Below are 16,080 nucleotides of genomic sequence, written 5' to 3'. Positions count from 1 at the left end.
CTGCTTTAGGTCAGGAAAAAGAACGCGACCGAACCACAGCGAGCCCGACCCCGACCTGAGCCCACCACTACTCTGCCCGACCCGAGCCCGATCCGACCATCCCTTTACTTGCCTTCCTGACACCGAGCCTGCAAGAAGCTGCAGCGCATGCGTGAGACGTCATAGTGACGTTACTCGCTCACTGCACAGACTCTGTTTCGTCCTGGACTCCCAGCTCAGGTTTTTTTTTTTATTTACCAGTAGAGTACTTGCCGTGTGTGTCTGGGTCGGGTAGCAGGCGTCTACATTGACCTAAGTTAGCTCTTGGTCCAGCAACGCCTCTATTTAAAAAAATTTTCATGTTATTCTATATCTGTAACCTCTTCCAGCTCAACAATCCTCAGATCTCTGAACTTCTCCAATTCTAGTGTCTTCTGCATCCCTCATTTTTATTTTTTTAAATATATATAAATCGTTACACCATTTGCTACTGTGTTTTAACTGCCTAGGCCCTAAGCTGTTGAATTTCCTCCCTGAATCTCTACTTCTCTTCCTCCTTTTTTTAATACACTATTTAAAACCTACCTTTTTGACTAAGCTTTTGGTCAGCTGCCTTTAATATCATATGTGGTTTGGTGTCACATTTTGTTAATTCCCCCTGTGAAATACCTGGGAACATTCTAGTATTAATACAAGTTGTTATATGGGTTTTAATTTCAAAGCAACTAATCTATTTTTACTTTGTAATTTTAGAAGAGTTGTGGTCAGGAGCTAATGGACCAGTCCCTAAGGTGAGCTGTGAAAGTTCTTATTAACTCCATTTTGCAATGTTCCCTTAATCTAAGTTTTTAGAATTGTACTGTCCAAATGGTATGGAAGATACACAATATGTTACTCCATTCATTCTCTCTTGGAGGAGGGGGGGGGGGGGAAAACTCCATGTAACATGAATAGGTTTTGTTTTTAAAATATCAAGTGGAGGCTATTAGCAGGCAACTGTTACTACTTCATTTATGTTGAATGAATGGAGTGGTTCCCCCGCCCCCCGGCTATCCAGATGCGACGTGTCAACGGCCTATAACTCCCCATTTCCAGGTTGATTTTTGTTTTAAATTTATAGTCCTATTTACAATTGCTTATATGAGCTTTAATCGTATGAAGCATGAAATGTGAAACAATTTTTCAGATCATCAAATTTGACTTTCCAGTGGACTGTTCATAGCCTGCACTTATGTAATTTATCCAAACTACGATGTCACAAGTAAAGTTTCCTTTCCACAGGAATAAAACTATTAAATCTGTTCCTAACTATCCATGGATATTACTTAGATTTTTTTTTTTTGTATTCCTTGAGTGACATCCTGACTGCTTCCTCACTGCACTGGTCTTTTGATAGCATCTTGTTTAGAATTTGCCTAAACCCACTGGCAGACTGACATGCCAAAAATTCTCCAATTTATGAAGGACTGAGATCTAATGGATTTGGGCTTAAATGAACAATTATCTTGTACACTGTAGAACCCCTGTAATTTTGGAGCTCGTAAGGATATTGCCCAATGTGTAACTGCTTTCTTGATCCTTTCTTTGAAGATACTGGGGTGTGTGTATCTTTCCTGGCCCAGCTATCCTACAGATACAAGTGTAGTCTAACCAAAATCAATACAAGTTTAGCATAATTCTACTCCTTTAGAAATAAACCCTAGTGCTGGGTTTACTTTTGTTATTGGCCTCGTAAACTGTGTTGCAACTTTGATTTGTGTATTGGTACTCCCAGATCCCTTTTTTTTGGTTGCTCTGTTTACCCCATAGATTTATTACTTTCTAAGTGATCGACTCTATCTTTCTTACCAAAATGTAATACCTCAGACTTATCTATGTTGAAATTCATTTACTAAATACCTTTTTCTGCAAGTTTATTAATAACTTGTGATTTATTGTGGCCCTCCTCAGTGGTGACTATCTTTCCCAATTTGGTGTTGTCTGCAAATTTAAAGATTGATTGATTTAGACTTTGGAATCATTGATCTAAATTGTGAACAACAGTAGCTCCAGCACTGATCCTTGTGGGTCCCCAATTTCCACATCTGTCACTCTGAATAGCTATCTTTTATTCCTACTTCTGCTTTCTGTCTTTTCAGCTAGCCATCCATTTCTGCCTATTTTCACAACTCTGTGTGCTCTGACCTTACTCGTCAATCTATTATGTGGTACCTTTCTATTGCAGGCCTTTTGGATACTTAGATAAATTACTTCTACTACATTACCCTTGTCTACACTGTTAAATCTTCAAAGATTTAAATGAAGTTGGTCAGTGTTTCATGTGTCTATGTTTTGCAATTTAGACCACTGATGACTCGCCAGACAGGATTTCCATGTTTGACACCCCAATTTTTACAGAAGAGTTCCTTGACCAGACCAAAGGTATTCTGATACTATTTAACTTTCATGCTGTCTGCTCTTTTTGGAAGTTAAAAACAGTTTTGTTCTGTGGATCGATGCAATGCATGCTACAGTGCTGAGGCATGCAGACCAAGGTGATCTCTGGTTTGGTGTCTGATTTAGTTAGCCAGTCTCTGCTGTGACAGTGAGGTAATACAGTATCTCCTAGGAAGGGAACAGAAAAATCATCACAGTTCCCACTCTTGATTGCTAGAAGGGCCACTGAAAAACTTAGTAACAATGGTAAACGTTTGGAGCAATCTGCAAAACAAGGTAATTAAGACAAAACATTGGATTATTCAAAGTATTATTTAAGCATTTTATTTAAAATTGTTGAGGGGTGCTTAATGTATATACAGGATTGTGTTTCCTGACAGTCAAGTAGTATGCCAAAACCTATATTCCATGCTAATGAGTATGAAAAATGACATTGATTGAACTGCTGAATGGTTTCAGGAGCCAGTGGAGCTTCTGGCGGAAGTCAACTCCAAGTCGGGAGAGCAGCAAATTAGGGAAACAAAAGTTTTTCTCAGTAACTCAACATTAAGTAAATGTAGCAATTAAAATAAGTAATCCCAGCTGATAGGGTAATGCAAGTTACCAGAGCCCATGAGAGTTATTTAGCTGTTCACTTTGATTACTTTAGTCTCTTAGTGGCTCCTTTTTAATTATTTTGACATGAAGTGGTAACAATAGTGAGGTTACATTTTAAGAGCTATTGGTTCATCTTCATGAGGAAACAAGTTAGAATACTGAAATACTTTGAATTACTTTTGCATTAAAACAATTAATGACTGGTACCTAATTTCACCACCCTCACTCCCTGCAGCTTGTTCCTAGAACAGCTGTAGGAGGTTAGGCTGTATATCCTGAAGGGTAGGATGCTTAACAGAAGCTACTGTATGTAGTTGTATGATGGCTTTATGTTGGTAACTGAGCAGATGAATTGCCTATGAGCATCAAGTATTTTTCCCTGGGGGTGGGTGTATAATCCCATCTTTTTGATGCATTCTTTACAGGGCTCCCATACAGCAGCATTAGCGAGCTACTTTGTGAGCCATTGGGGTTATTTTGGATCGGGGATGTCCCTGGCGCATGTTTGCTTCCAAGCGTTGATATCTGTATAATTGGTCTGTTTTTAGATCAGATATTTGAGGCATGCTTTGGTTTTGAGTTTTGCTGAATTCTTCGAACAGTAAAATCTCATCAGGACCTAGAAGAATTAACGTCCACCCTTGATTGGTCTGCTCTGAAAAGGGACTGATCATGCTAATTTAAGAGTGTTAGTTCATGTTGCCACAGTGCATTAATCTTTGGTTAGCAGAATATAAATTCAGTGGCTGGGATTTTACCCTAAGCGGATGGGAGCTGGCCACCGACTGAAAAGTCAGTGGCGAACCCACTTCCGCCTTGCTTGAGGATCCGACCTGTATTTTGCAGGTCACCGGGCTTTAATTGGTGTGAGGCGGGACTTCCACCCGTTTGAGGTAGGAAGTCCCACCTAATAGAGCTGCCGACCAATCAGCAGGCCGGCAGCTTTCTGTCCCAGCAGCACCACCGGCAGTGGTGGCCACTGCTGGGACTGCACCCAGCAGCACAAAGAGGATGTCTGGAACCCCGGAACGCAGGTATGGTTTTTTTTTCCTTCGGCGGGGTGATTGATTGGGCCCTGGTGAGGTAAGGGTTGTTTTTTTTTTTTTGGGGGGGGGGGGGGGGCAGGGGTGGGCATCGGGAGTGGCCCTCTGTCGGGCTTTTCTCTGGTCTAGGATGCCCGCTTGCCGTGCGTAAAATCTGCGTGGAGGTGGCCACTTAAGGCCCTTGATTGGCCTGGGGTAGGCGGGCTGTTTTATGCTGCTGCTGCCCTGTGTAAATTGGGAGTGGGTCAGGAAGGGCCCCCGGAGCCTCCCACTCCATTTTACGCCACCCCACCCCCATCACCATCCCGCTCTTTGTTTGGGGGGGGGGGGGGGGGTGTAAAATTCAGCCCAGTGTTTTAAATGATTAGAATCTGTTCAACGTAGGCAAAATGTTGAGGAAACTATATTCTGACTATTCTGAACTTGTCACCTTTTTAACTCGTGGAGCTTGAAATGTAAATTTAGTTGAGTTTTTGTTTTTCTTTTAAGCTCGTGAATCAGAACTGAGAAAATTAAGGAAATCCAATGTGGAATTTGAAGAGCAGAATGTTATCTTACAAAAACACATAGAGAGTATGAATAATGCCAAAGAAAAACTAGAGCAGGAGTTGGCAATGGAAGAGAGACAAACACTGACACTGCAGCATCAGCTACAAGCTGTACGCCAGGCCCTGACTGCCAGCTTTGCCTCCATTCCCATTCCAGGTGAGAATAGGAAAAAGTTTAAAAGAAAATTGGACTTGGAAAAATTCAACTAGTTATTATCTTCAGGGTGTTCTGAATAACTGGTGCAGTTGGGAGTGTACTTTTGTATCTTCTTTTCCTCCTAACTTTTCTCTGGTCCGACACTCTCAAGATAGGCTCTTCCACCATTGTATTGTACTCGTCTGTGGGGGCCAGAGGTGGTGTTGGTGTAGAACAGTTTGGATTCTTGTCATTGCTTCCTCCTAAGCTATTGTCTTCCCTACTTACCATCGTCATATTCCAAGTGAAGGGACACAGGTGATACATTTTCAGACCTCTGACTGTTGGGTTCTGACTCTGTGTTGCAAAGTGTATGGGTTCATCTTGGTCACTACTCTTCCTCCAATTTCTCCCTGCTCTGCTTGAAGTTTTCCTGCTGTGATGGTGAGAATTGAAAGCTGAACCCGTAATACTGCTGTGCATCATATAATGGTGCTCCTATGTACTGCAGTGCCTCTTTTGGCAGTAATTTAAGCAGAAACATGTGGAGCTTTTAAGATTATGCTATTGACAGTGGGACTGCATTTTACTAAGTTTAAATTTTTGTCATTGAACAAAAATATCACTAGCTTTGAATATTCTGGTGCTGAGAATAAATTGCATATTGTACTCCAGTGTGATAAACTTGCTTAATTTCATTAAAATTGCCTGTTGTATAAATAACATGACCACAAAGTCTCTTGTCCCACTGTCATAGATGGACAATATGACCTGCTGACTATGTTCCATGATATTTATTTCTGTTATTAAACAGCCTGATAACTTTTGTGCAACTGCTTTACTTGTGAATTTAAAATGTTGATTTGGGCAGTGGAAAGAAATGTCTCCTAGTAAATTTGTAAAACAGATGAGGAGTAATTTTTAACTTGAGTGTCACTATGATCTCAAGATTCTATTAATAATTACATGTGTATGATGGTGGATGAGATTAGGAAGCTATGTTGCATAAAGGCACAGGAAAAGATCGGCTCATCTATTGACCCTGATCCATATGATCATGGCGCAATTAAGCATCACGATTCCCTTCACTGCCCACCAGCAGCTGCTTAATTTTCTGGGAGAGACAAAGAAAAAGACATAATATATTTAAAGAAAAGCCCTCTGACAATTCAGGGAAATAAGAAATCTGGGAAACCTCTTTTTCCACCCCCCCCACTGCATCCCCTCCAGTTGGAAAGCGATCAAAATGATTTCAAGGAGACCACTGACCATGAGGCATAAACCCCAACTACCTTTTTATATGCTATGACATCTGTCACAGCCAGGACCTCATCCACTCACTTGAATGCTTGCAGCCAATCCACACTCACTGCATAACCCGGCAACTTGATCCAAAGGTTGATGACCCTCTAATAACAAGCTTAACATCAAACCTATATGTGAGTTCCTTGGTTCACCCTATCCTATTTAATTCAAATTGTCTGTCCAGATGGTTACCGTCTAGTCTTTTTTAAAAAAAAAAAAATTATTTTAACAACTTCAATCAAATCTTCCCGAAATCCTACTTTTATCTAGTGTAAGAAGAAATGTATCACTGTAACTTCCTTATCTAACCCAGGATCTGACTTCCAATCCCACAGGATTCTATCTATTAAAGTAGCCTATTGTATCTTTCAGTGACTTTACGTGTCACTAGGATTTTGGTAAAGTGTAAGGGTGTGCATTGCTGACAGTGTAAATTACTTGTTTTGTTGCATATTTTTTTTTCTGCTCAAATGTATTTTTCACTTGATTTTAACAGTTCCAGAAATCATAACACCCATCATTCTATTTTAGTTTCATTGACAATGTTGTGGACTTTATATAATTTTTTTCTGTTTGGTATTAAATATGGAACACTGATTTTTAAAGAAAAAAATCAGAATGATTTGGGATATCTGCCCAAGAATCTGTTCCTGTTTTCATCCTCAGACCATCACATCCAGTACTGTCTCATTTCTCCTAGGCACTGGAGAAACGCCAACAGAAGGAACACTTGATACATACATGGCCAAACTCCACAATATCATCGGGAGCAGCCCCATAGAATATGAAAAACTAGTTGGAAGGGTGCAGGAGATCATCAGTCAGTTAGATAGGTAAGGTTTGACTAATTTAGATAAAACAAGGAAAACTGCTTTTTGTTTTTAATTCAAATCTTAAGCAACATTGGGCTTGGCTGAAAGCTAGATTTGACTTTTTTTGGTTTTTGCTAAATTAATTCATCTCCATCAGGCTGGTCGTAGCGCAAGATGTTTGACCTCCTCCTAGGATAGAGAGGGGAAGATTCTCCAAGGTTCCCAATCCTTATTGCCATATAACAACACCAACTAGAAGTTTACTTGGATGGATGTTGGGTGAGAAGAAGAATGGGCTCAGTTGTGGTGGCCCCTAAGCTCATACATTAATAGTATCTGAATCTTGAGTGCCTGTGGTGTCATACCTCAACAAGGATTTAATGCTTTCAGGTGAAAGACCATGGGATAAAATTGTTGAAGAAAAAAATCCTAACCAATCTTTGTATTGTAGGCGAATTTTTGAGTTTGATTAGTCATCATGAGGGGGAGATAAAGTTTTATCATTTTGGACTTCTAATGTATTCCTCCTGATTCAACCAAGAAGTAATAACCTGAAATTCCTTCCTCTCGAATTAAAAGTTGGCCAGATTTAAGGGAGGAGACTGTTGGCTTGTTTAGAGAAAATGGTTGAGGGGCTCTCTATCTTTAAAGGCTCTACCTTTCTTAAAGTTAAATTAAACAACTTGAAGACAAATTTGAGTTAAGAGACTTCATCTTTGTTGTCTTGTCAGTTCCTTGATTTGCTTAGATGTATAAAATTCCTATTTTTATCTCAAATTTAATATTCCAATACATTGTAAATTTTTAAAAGGAAGCTGCTTTCTGAACTGATTTATTTTTAATGGAGGAAGTGAGATTGCTGTGAGTTTAAAGAGATGGCTGGGTTTCTTAATGGATATATTAATTAAATCCTAATCAAATGTAATTTGTTTTAAGCTAATGCCTCATTTCGTTCAGGGGCAACTACCTGAACACTTCCAGTGAAGTGGCTGCATTCCTGTTATTTCCTCCATTTTTAATGCATTTGATTTTAGTGGTATTTGAGGTTCCTGTTGGACTATAGCAGGAGTCAACTGATGATTAGTCAACCAAGAAGTTTGACTTGTCCTATCACATCACAGACATAAGGACATCCCCCCCTCTGTCCTGTGACATGCTGCTTTCCGCCCAAAATGGAATTCAAATGAGGCCTGGCTGTTCCTATCGGCCAGGCCTCCGAAGACTCGTGTGAGGGATTGCCATCTGCTCTCACTGGAAGTTAATGCTCTTGAAATGTCAGATGCATATGCAGTTTGCACGTGCTGATTGAATACTTGGAAGATGTTCTGAGCTCAAGAGTTGGGTAATTTTCCAGACAAACAATTAAATTTATTGTATAACTGTGTATTTCTGATTTGTTGTATACATTTTGCTTCTATGTAATTAAAATTGTGCAAATAAATTTGGCCACCAGCTGTAGCCTGAATTATGTAGGCTGACTGTGAATTTTCCAGCTGAGATAGATGATGTGTGGTGAGCAGAATTGTTAGTGCAGGAGGCCATTCAGCCCATTGTGTTTGCACCGGCTGTCTGAAAGAGCAATTTACTCAGCTCCATTCCCCTGCCTTCTCCCCCATACCTCTGCTCATTCTTCCCTTATAACAGTCTAATTCCCTTTTGAATACTTCAATTGAACTTGCCTCCACCACACTCTCGAGCAGCACATTCCATTTCTTATCCACTCGCTGCATGAAAAAGTGTTTCCTCATGTCACTTTTTGTTTCTCTTAACAAATACTTTAAATCTGTGCCCTCTCGTTCTCGATCATTTCACGAGTGGGAACAGTTTCTCTCCATCTACTCTGTCCAGACCACTCATGATTTTGAATACCTCTATCAAATCACCTCTCAGCCTTCTGGATTTCTGACAAATCTTTGTATCCTCATTGGCGACAGGTGAAGTCTCAGAGGACTGGAGAATAGCCAATGTTGTTCCTTTGTTTAAGAAGGGTAGCAAGGATAATCCAAGAAATTATAGGCCGGTGAGCCTTACGTCAGTGGTAGGGAAATTATTAGAGAGGATTATTCGGGACAGGATTTACTCCCCTTTGGAAACAAACAAACTTATTAGCGAGAGGCAGCATGGTTTTGTGAAGGGGAGGTCGTGTCTCACTAACTTGATCGAGTTTTTTGAGGAAGTGACAAAGATGATTGATGAAGGAAGGGTAGTGGATGTTGTCTATATGGACTTCATTCAAGCCTTTGACAAGGTCCCTCATGGCAGATTGGTACAAAAGGTGAAGTTACACGGGATCAGAGGTGAGCTGGCAAGATGGATACAGAATTGGCTCTGTCAAAGAAGACAGAGGGTAACCGTGGAAGGGTGCTTTTCTGAATGGAGAGCTGTGACTAGTGGTGTTCCGCAGGGATCATTGCTGGGACCTTTGCTGTTTGTAGTATATATAAATGATTTGGAGGAAAATGTAGCTGGTCTGATTAGTAAGTTTGCGGACGACACAAAGGTTGATGGAGTTGTGGATAGTGATGAGGATACAGCAGGATATAGATCAGTTGGAGACTTGGGTGGAGAAATGGCAGATGGAGTTTAATCCGGACAAATGTAAGGTAATGCATTTTGGAAGGTCTAATACAGGTGGGAAGTATACAGTAAATGGCAGAACCCTCAGGAGTATTGACAGGCAGAGAGATCTGGGCGTACAGGTCCACTGGTCACTGAAAGTGGCAACACAGGTGGATAAGGTAGTCAAGAAGGCATACGGCATGCTTGCCTTCATCGGCTGGGACATAGAGTATAAAAATTGGCAAGTCATGCTGCAGCTGTACAGAACTTTAGTTAGGCCACACTTAGGATATTGTGTGCAATTCTGGTGGCCACACTACCAGAAGGACATGGAGGCTTTGGAGAGGATACAGAAGAGGTTTACCAGGATGTTGCCTGGTCTGGAGGGCATTAGCTATGAGGAGAGGTTGGATAAACTCTGATTGTTTTCACTGGAACGACGGAGGTAGAGGGGCGACATGATAGAGGTTTACAAAGTTATAAGCGGTATGGACAGAGTTGATAGTCAGAAGCTTTTTCCCAGGGTGGAAGAGTCAGCTACTAGGGGACATAGGTTTAAGGTGAGAGGGGCAAAGTTTAGAGGGGATGTGCGAGGCAAGTTCTTTACACAGAGGGTGGTGAGTGCCTGGAACTTGCTGCCGGGGGAGGTGATGGAAGCAGGCACGATAGCGACGTTTAAGAGGCATCTTGACAAATACATGAATAGGATGGGAATAGAGGGATACGGTCCCCGGAAGTGCAGAATGGTTTAGTTTCGGCAGGCATCAAGATCGGCACAGGCTTGGAGGGCTGAATGACCTGTTCCTGTGTTGTACTGTTCTTTCTTCTCTTATCCAAGGAAAACAGCCCTAACTTCTCCAATCTATCCTCATAACTGAAGTTCCTCATCCCTGGAACTAACCTCCAGTGCAAAATAACTAAAAGAATAAATTGTTAATTCTGTGTCACGCTACTCTCATTTACACCACATATAAGGATGCAAGTTCTGGGTCATGAGGAAATTGGTCTGCCTTTGAGAACTCCATCTTGCTGTGGACACAATTGAAAGTTCAGAGATCGCTTGAACCATAAAAACCTCTTTTCAAGTCTATAAGTAGGTGGTGATATTTGTCTTGTGTTAAATTCTAATTGAGTTGTCCTCGGCCTGAAGGAAAAATGTTGAAAATCCCTCAAAGGGTGTATATAAGGAAAATTAAAATATTTTTAGTTAGGAGTTTGTCATTGATTGTGGAATATCTAGACAGAGAAAAATTACTAGCCTCAAGCCATTTCGGTAATGTGCACTTTTTGTAGAAATTGTACTGTTATTAAACCTTGGCAATCCTATGTTGTATTTGTCTCTGCCATTCTTTCACTTAAAAGAGCCTGTCAGAAGAGAAATCATCTATCAAACTTTGGATCATCTCTAGCCTGTTGTAAATCTGGTGTCCATTCTTACACACAAGTGTGTCTGGATTCCTTGAAGCGATCTGAGAATTTGCATTGCAGCAAAATTTAGCATGTGTTGATCCATTGACCATTCTTCAGTTGCCTTGTTTGTCTTTCAACTCACTACATTAACCCTGATCTTGGAACATCACTTTTTAATGTACCTTTCGGAAATCTGCTGCATTGGTGAGCCTAATTATACACTTGTGTGCATCATGTGTATATCTTAATATATATAAAAAAAATGTTGTCTTCACATACTTCTAGTCAGCTTTTTTCCATTTTAAATTCTTATCTCCACGTTAAATATGTCACTCTGTAATTACATTCTCCATGGAGGTATTGCATTTTCACCACGAGCAGGAGCGTGTCGTTACCCCATGACCAGTTTACATTGAGTGGTTTCTATTTTGAGTGTAGACATAGCAAAGAAAAAAAAACAGGAGTTATAGCTTTATAATGGGGGCTTCTGTATGTCTTTATTTTCCCCCATCTTCTACTACCTGAGTAGAAGACTTTACTTGGTTTTAACTCCTTGGCTGGAATTTTATGCCCCCCCCCCCCCCCCCCCCCCAAATGAACGGGCTGGTCAGAGTTGTGTAAAATTGATTGGGGGGGGGTGCTGTTCCCAACCACTCTGCAATTTTACATGCGGTGGTGGCCATGAGAAACGGCCTGCCCGTCTCGGGCCATTCAAGGCCCTTAAGTGGAATTAACTGGCACTTACGGGCCTCCTCCCACCATGCAGGTATTTTACCTCTGGTGGCCTTCTTGTGGGCTGGGAGGGCCCTCCTGATCAGGTACCCTGTGCCCCACAGAGGGCTGCCCCCGAAGACTCAACCGCCCCAACACACTACACTCTCCCGCCTCCCTCTGTGGTACTGCTGGGACTAAGAGCTGCTGGCACTCTGCTTTGACCGGCAGCTCCATTTGGCAGGATCTCCTGCCTGAAGGAGGTGGAAGTGCCAACCAAGATCAATTAGCGGCACGGGGAACGAAAAATCCCAGCCTCGCTCCCCAGGCCTGGTGTAGGAAGGATCGACATCGACTTTTCGGTTGGTGGACGGGGCCTCCCACCCAGCAAATAATTCCGGCCCTTATGTGCAGTGACACAAAGATTTTACATATGGCTTGTACATCCTGAAGCAGTTTACTCATCACAAATTGATACCACTTCTAAAACAGGATATGCTTTGGCTCACCATGAGTGGCATCACAAGATATTAAAATCCTTATAGGTGCGTGCTACCTGTTTAGCACCCATAATTCCTTTTTTGTCATGATATTTTCATCATACTTAAATTAATAAATTCACCCTGAAACCACCCAGCATGCAATTTGCTTCAGTGCTGTAATTTACTTTGGGACGTCCTGGGGCTATGAAAAGTGATATTAGTGCAGGTCTTTTTTTCTTTCCCCAAGGTAAATGGTGCTGAGCTTTACAGCTATAGTCACCTGAGCCCTTTGGAGCAGTGTTTACATTTTTGGTAAAATCTTTTTGGCCCTCAGTTGGCATCCTGCATGTTCCTCTGCTATTACCATCAGCCTCTCATCAGCTCTATTGTTTCCTCCTCTTTCCATCTTTGATCTATCATATCTCTTCAGCACCCAATCCATTTCTCCCCGACCAATCCCTTCATACATCCATCTGTACACGCACATAACTCCATCCTTTTTAAAATAGCAACTTGTACATTATACCTCAACATCCTGCCTTGACAAACCAACTTTCACTCACTTGCTGCAATAAACACAACTACCTGCCCAGCACACAAACTGACACTTGCAGGAACATAGACATAACAAAGTTGTAGAATTGTATGCACAAAAATCCCATGCAAATTTTATTGAATGTGTAAGTTATTTAAACATTTACTCATTAAATATATATAAATCCACACCATACTATAGCATCAACATAGTCTCACTCAAAGGCTAGCAAAATTACTGCTGCAACTGAAGTTAATGGTCTGAGGTTGATTTAGGGCAGTGTAGTGGGATTCTGACTTTGTATCTAATCTTGAAGTGATTGCTGACACTTGGGGCTGAATTTTCTTGGTGCTGCACATCGTGGTGGCCTTCAGGCGTGGAAGTGCCGCCGCTGAGCTCCTGCGATATTTCGCACGGGGGCTCATTTAAATAGAGGGGGTGGAGTGGCCACCTCTGATGACAGAGGCGGCAGCAGTGACTGGCGCCATTTTTAAAGGGCTTTAATGGCGTTCCGAAGGCGCGCGAGTTGTGGCGGGCGGCTGTAATATCGGTGTGGGACGGCTGCTAGGACCAGGTAAGTTGATTTACATATTTTTAAATTAATTGTAATATTTAAATGAAGGCCACGCTGCAAATGGCGGGGGGGTGGTGGGGGCCGCTGCGAGGCCTCGCCGCTGCTGGTAAAATGTGCGGGGCCTTGGCATTGGAGGTCGTGGCAGGCTGCTCCCTCATGTATTTTATGGGCCCTCCGCCATGACCCCCGATGTCGAGGGTCTGGTAAAATTCAGCCCCAGAAGTCTAATGAGGAAATTTGCTCACAGCTGCTCAACAACTCCCCAAAATAGAAATCTTTTTTTCCTGAATTTTCCTTAAATTTACGTTGAGAATAATATTTGACTCATTTAGACAGAAATGGTTTGGTATTTTGAAATTTGATTTGAAACTGTTTTATTTTCTTAAATTTTGCTTTCCAGTGATAAGCTATGAACATGAGAAGAAAAATCCTCAAAACTGCTAAATGACCATATCCATGGTTTTTGATCAGAGACGGGCTGCAACTTGTGGAACTCGGATTTAAATAGCTAATTTCCACCGCAAACTGTTGGGAAATTATGCACAATGTTAACTTGTTAGTCTGTGTGTGACTGTTGCACACATTTGGTGCACTGGTTTTGATTAATCCTATGATCTGCTGGGATGTCAGTGATTTGAAACATACTGCTCTGTCTTGTATGCACGTTTTATAATGTTTGAATACCTTTTAATGTATGGTAAACTAGGATATATGAATTGAATTATGTACAAAAATAGAAACCTTAGGCTATCCTAGCTATGGGGTTTAGATTATATATATATATATATATATATATATGAATTATTTTCTCTGATTCTTACTGAATAGTTTGGTATTTTGTACAACCATAAACATAAGCATTTCATTTTTACATGATGCACTAGTAGTGATCTTGCTGTTTCAGTTTAAGTTTTCTGACACTATATTTTCAATGAAATTCATTACTTTCCAGTGCAAAAATTGCTAGACAAAAAAGATTAGTGTCAGCAAACATTTACAATATTTAACCCCCGTAAAAATAATATATTCTGGAAGACAACATAAGATAAAAGGATTGAATTGAAGGTGTATTTTGGGGATCTGTGATATGGTGAACAATTAGAATTTCTACCACATTTTACTAATTAAGATTACATTGCACAAATTAATTGGGGAGGGGCAACGTATAGTATAGGACATAGGGAATATGCTTGTTTAATGAGAACAGTGCAGCTGCAGAATTTCTTCATACATTTGGTACAAAAATGCTGCAGTTTTTTTTTAGAAGCTTTATACATAGTTTGTAAATTGTCTACAATTTGTGTTCTGCAATAATCAGAATTGATCCACTAATATTGGCATTATATTATATTCAAATCAAATTCTGAAAATTGCTTTTAAGGTGACATTTGGAAGAGATTCATGGTGGAAGGTGAACAGAATTATTTTTCATGTATAATCTTTTGTTGGTAGTTGGAACTTATAACGGATTCTTCTCTTAGCAAAGCCACATTGAATATTGCTGTTCATCTATCCCTGATAAGAATTGTACGATAAAATCAGTGTTCTGGAATAACAATATTCTCGTTACATCTGTTCTGTTTACTTTAAAATGACCAATTTTCCTTTTCATAAGTTTTTTTCCCCTCCCCAACTTCTAATCTGTTAACTTTAACAGCTCACCTGGGATACTGAGGCAGGAAAGCTAACTCACTTCTGGCACTGGTACAACTATAGAAAGTTCTTTGTAATGAACCAGAGGATCTATTCTCTTCCTCCACTACTGTCCCTGCACAGTTTTATTTTTGAAACTACACCAGTTACTCTTGTCCTGCACTGTGAACTATAAATTAGGTGATATACTGTACTGTTCATTCCTGTGTTGCATTTATATTCATGTAAAAAGCAAGTTGAAATAAACGCTGCTGAACTGAGCTATGCTGTCAGATCACTTGTGATCACTTTTTGACCTGAAGAGGTATTCATAACACTTTGACAAATTTCTGCTGGCATCCTATATTAGTGTCCAGAATAATGTTTGTGTGCACTGTTATATAATACAAAATAATGCTAATTGTACATGGGGAAGGTTAGATACTTGGTAAAGGACCCTGCATTTATACTGCTTTGCTTCCACTGCTCTTTAATCAGGTGTTACGACTGCAGCGGGAGCAATACACTGTCAATTCAGTCCAGTCACTCCAGAAATTGCAGCATATGATTTAAAGTTTCCACCCAACCAGAAAACAGCCAAATTAAACACTCTAGTAACTCCAGAATGAAACTCATCAAACCAGGTATCTTTAGACAACAACAAATTAACTATTAAAATTAAATCTTAAATGCTATTAAGATAAACCTATGTCTAAAGACCTTTATAACTTCTTATTTTAATCGACTCTCCCATTCACACACATACTCAAAAATAACAGTAGTTAACCAGTTTTTGAAAAGTGCTGTTTTTAAAATTTAGCTGTCTCAAGAATAAATAAAATAAGTAAGTCTTTGTGGATTACGTTCTTGGTGGATGAGGTATTCTAATGTGGAAGTAGTCAAAGCGCAGTCGAAGTCTTCACGTGGATTTGATGCGGTAGACAATTCTTAATACCATTCAACTCTTTGGCTGCAGTAGGCATCAACAGTTTATTCAGCAATACAAACGGTCTCTTGAAAAAGGCAGCTTTCTTTTCTTCAGACAATTAACTTGGCCCCGTAGCTCCTTGTAAAATTTCTGCTGAGAGAGATTAAACCGCTCCTTTCTCTTCAGTATGCCTCTCAGGTGAGTTTGGTTTCAGCTGGTTTTTGCCAGTTTTACACAGTTAAGTGGAAACATTGTACCATGGGACCCCTCCTGCTGTCGCCTAGATAACAAAAATGCAGCTGCTGGCACACTGTGCCTTAGAAATTCTAGAACTTTCTCTTCCTTAAAGGTGCACTGTTTTTAACAGGGTCTTAAAGGCACACACTGTTTTTT

General features: G+C 40.5%; 1 protein-coding gene across 3 annotated transcripts in view; it reads left to right on the top strand.

Moving 5' to 3' along the window:
* The window catches only part of hmg20b (high mobility group 20B), a 30,429-nt gene extending 15,377 nt beyond the window's left edge, over positions 1-15,052 (top strand). For 2 of the 3 annotated variants that reach the window (XM_068016370.1, XM_068016371.1), the window contains 5 exons: positions 733-770; positions 2,322-2,400; positions 4,545-4,760; positions 6,745-6,877; positions 7,014-11,066. In XM_068016370.1, the coding sequence (XP_067872471.1) occupies positions 733-770; positions 2,322-2,400; positions 4,545-4,760; positions 6,745-6,877; positions 7,014-7,038 (491 nt within the window). In that variant the 3' untranslated portion in view covers positions 7,039-11,066. Of the gene's footprint in view, positions 1-732; positions 771-2,321; positions 2,401-4,544; positions 4,761-6,744; positions 6,878-7,013; positions 11,067-13,527 lie in introns of those variants that run through there. The other variant, XM_068016372.1, reaches the window with a different exon arrangement.
* The last annotated feature ends 1,028 nt before the right edge of the window (positions 15,053-16,080 follow it).

This window comes from Heterodontus francisci, chromosome 36 (assembly GCF_036365525.1).
Source record: "Heterodontus francisci isolate sHetFra1 chromosome 36, sHetFra1.hap1, whole genome shotgun sequence".
Classification (NCBI taxonomy): domain Eukaryota; kingdom Metazoa; phylum Chordata; class Chondrichthyes; order Heterodontiformes; family Heterodontidae; genus Heterodontus; species Heterodontus francisci.
Note: the sequence above shows the minus strand (reverse complement) of the source record. Positions and strands in the feature narration are given on the sequence as shown.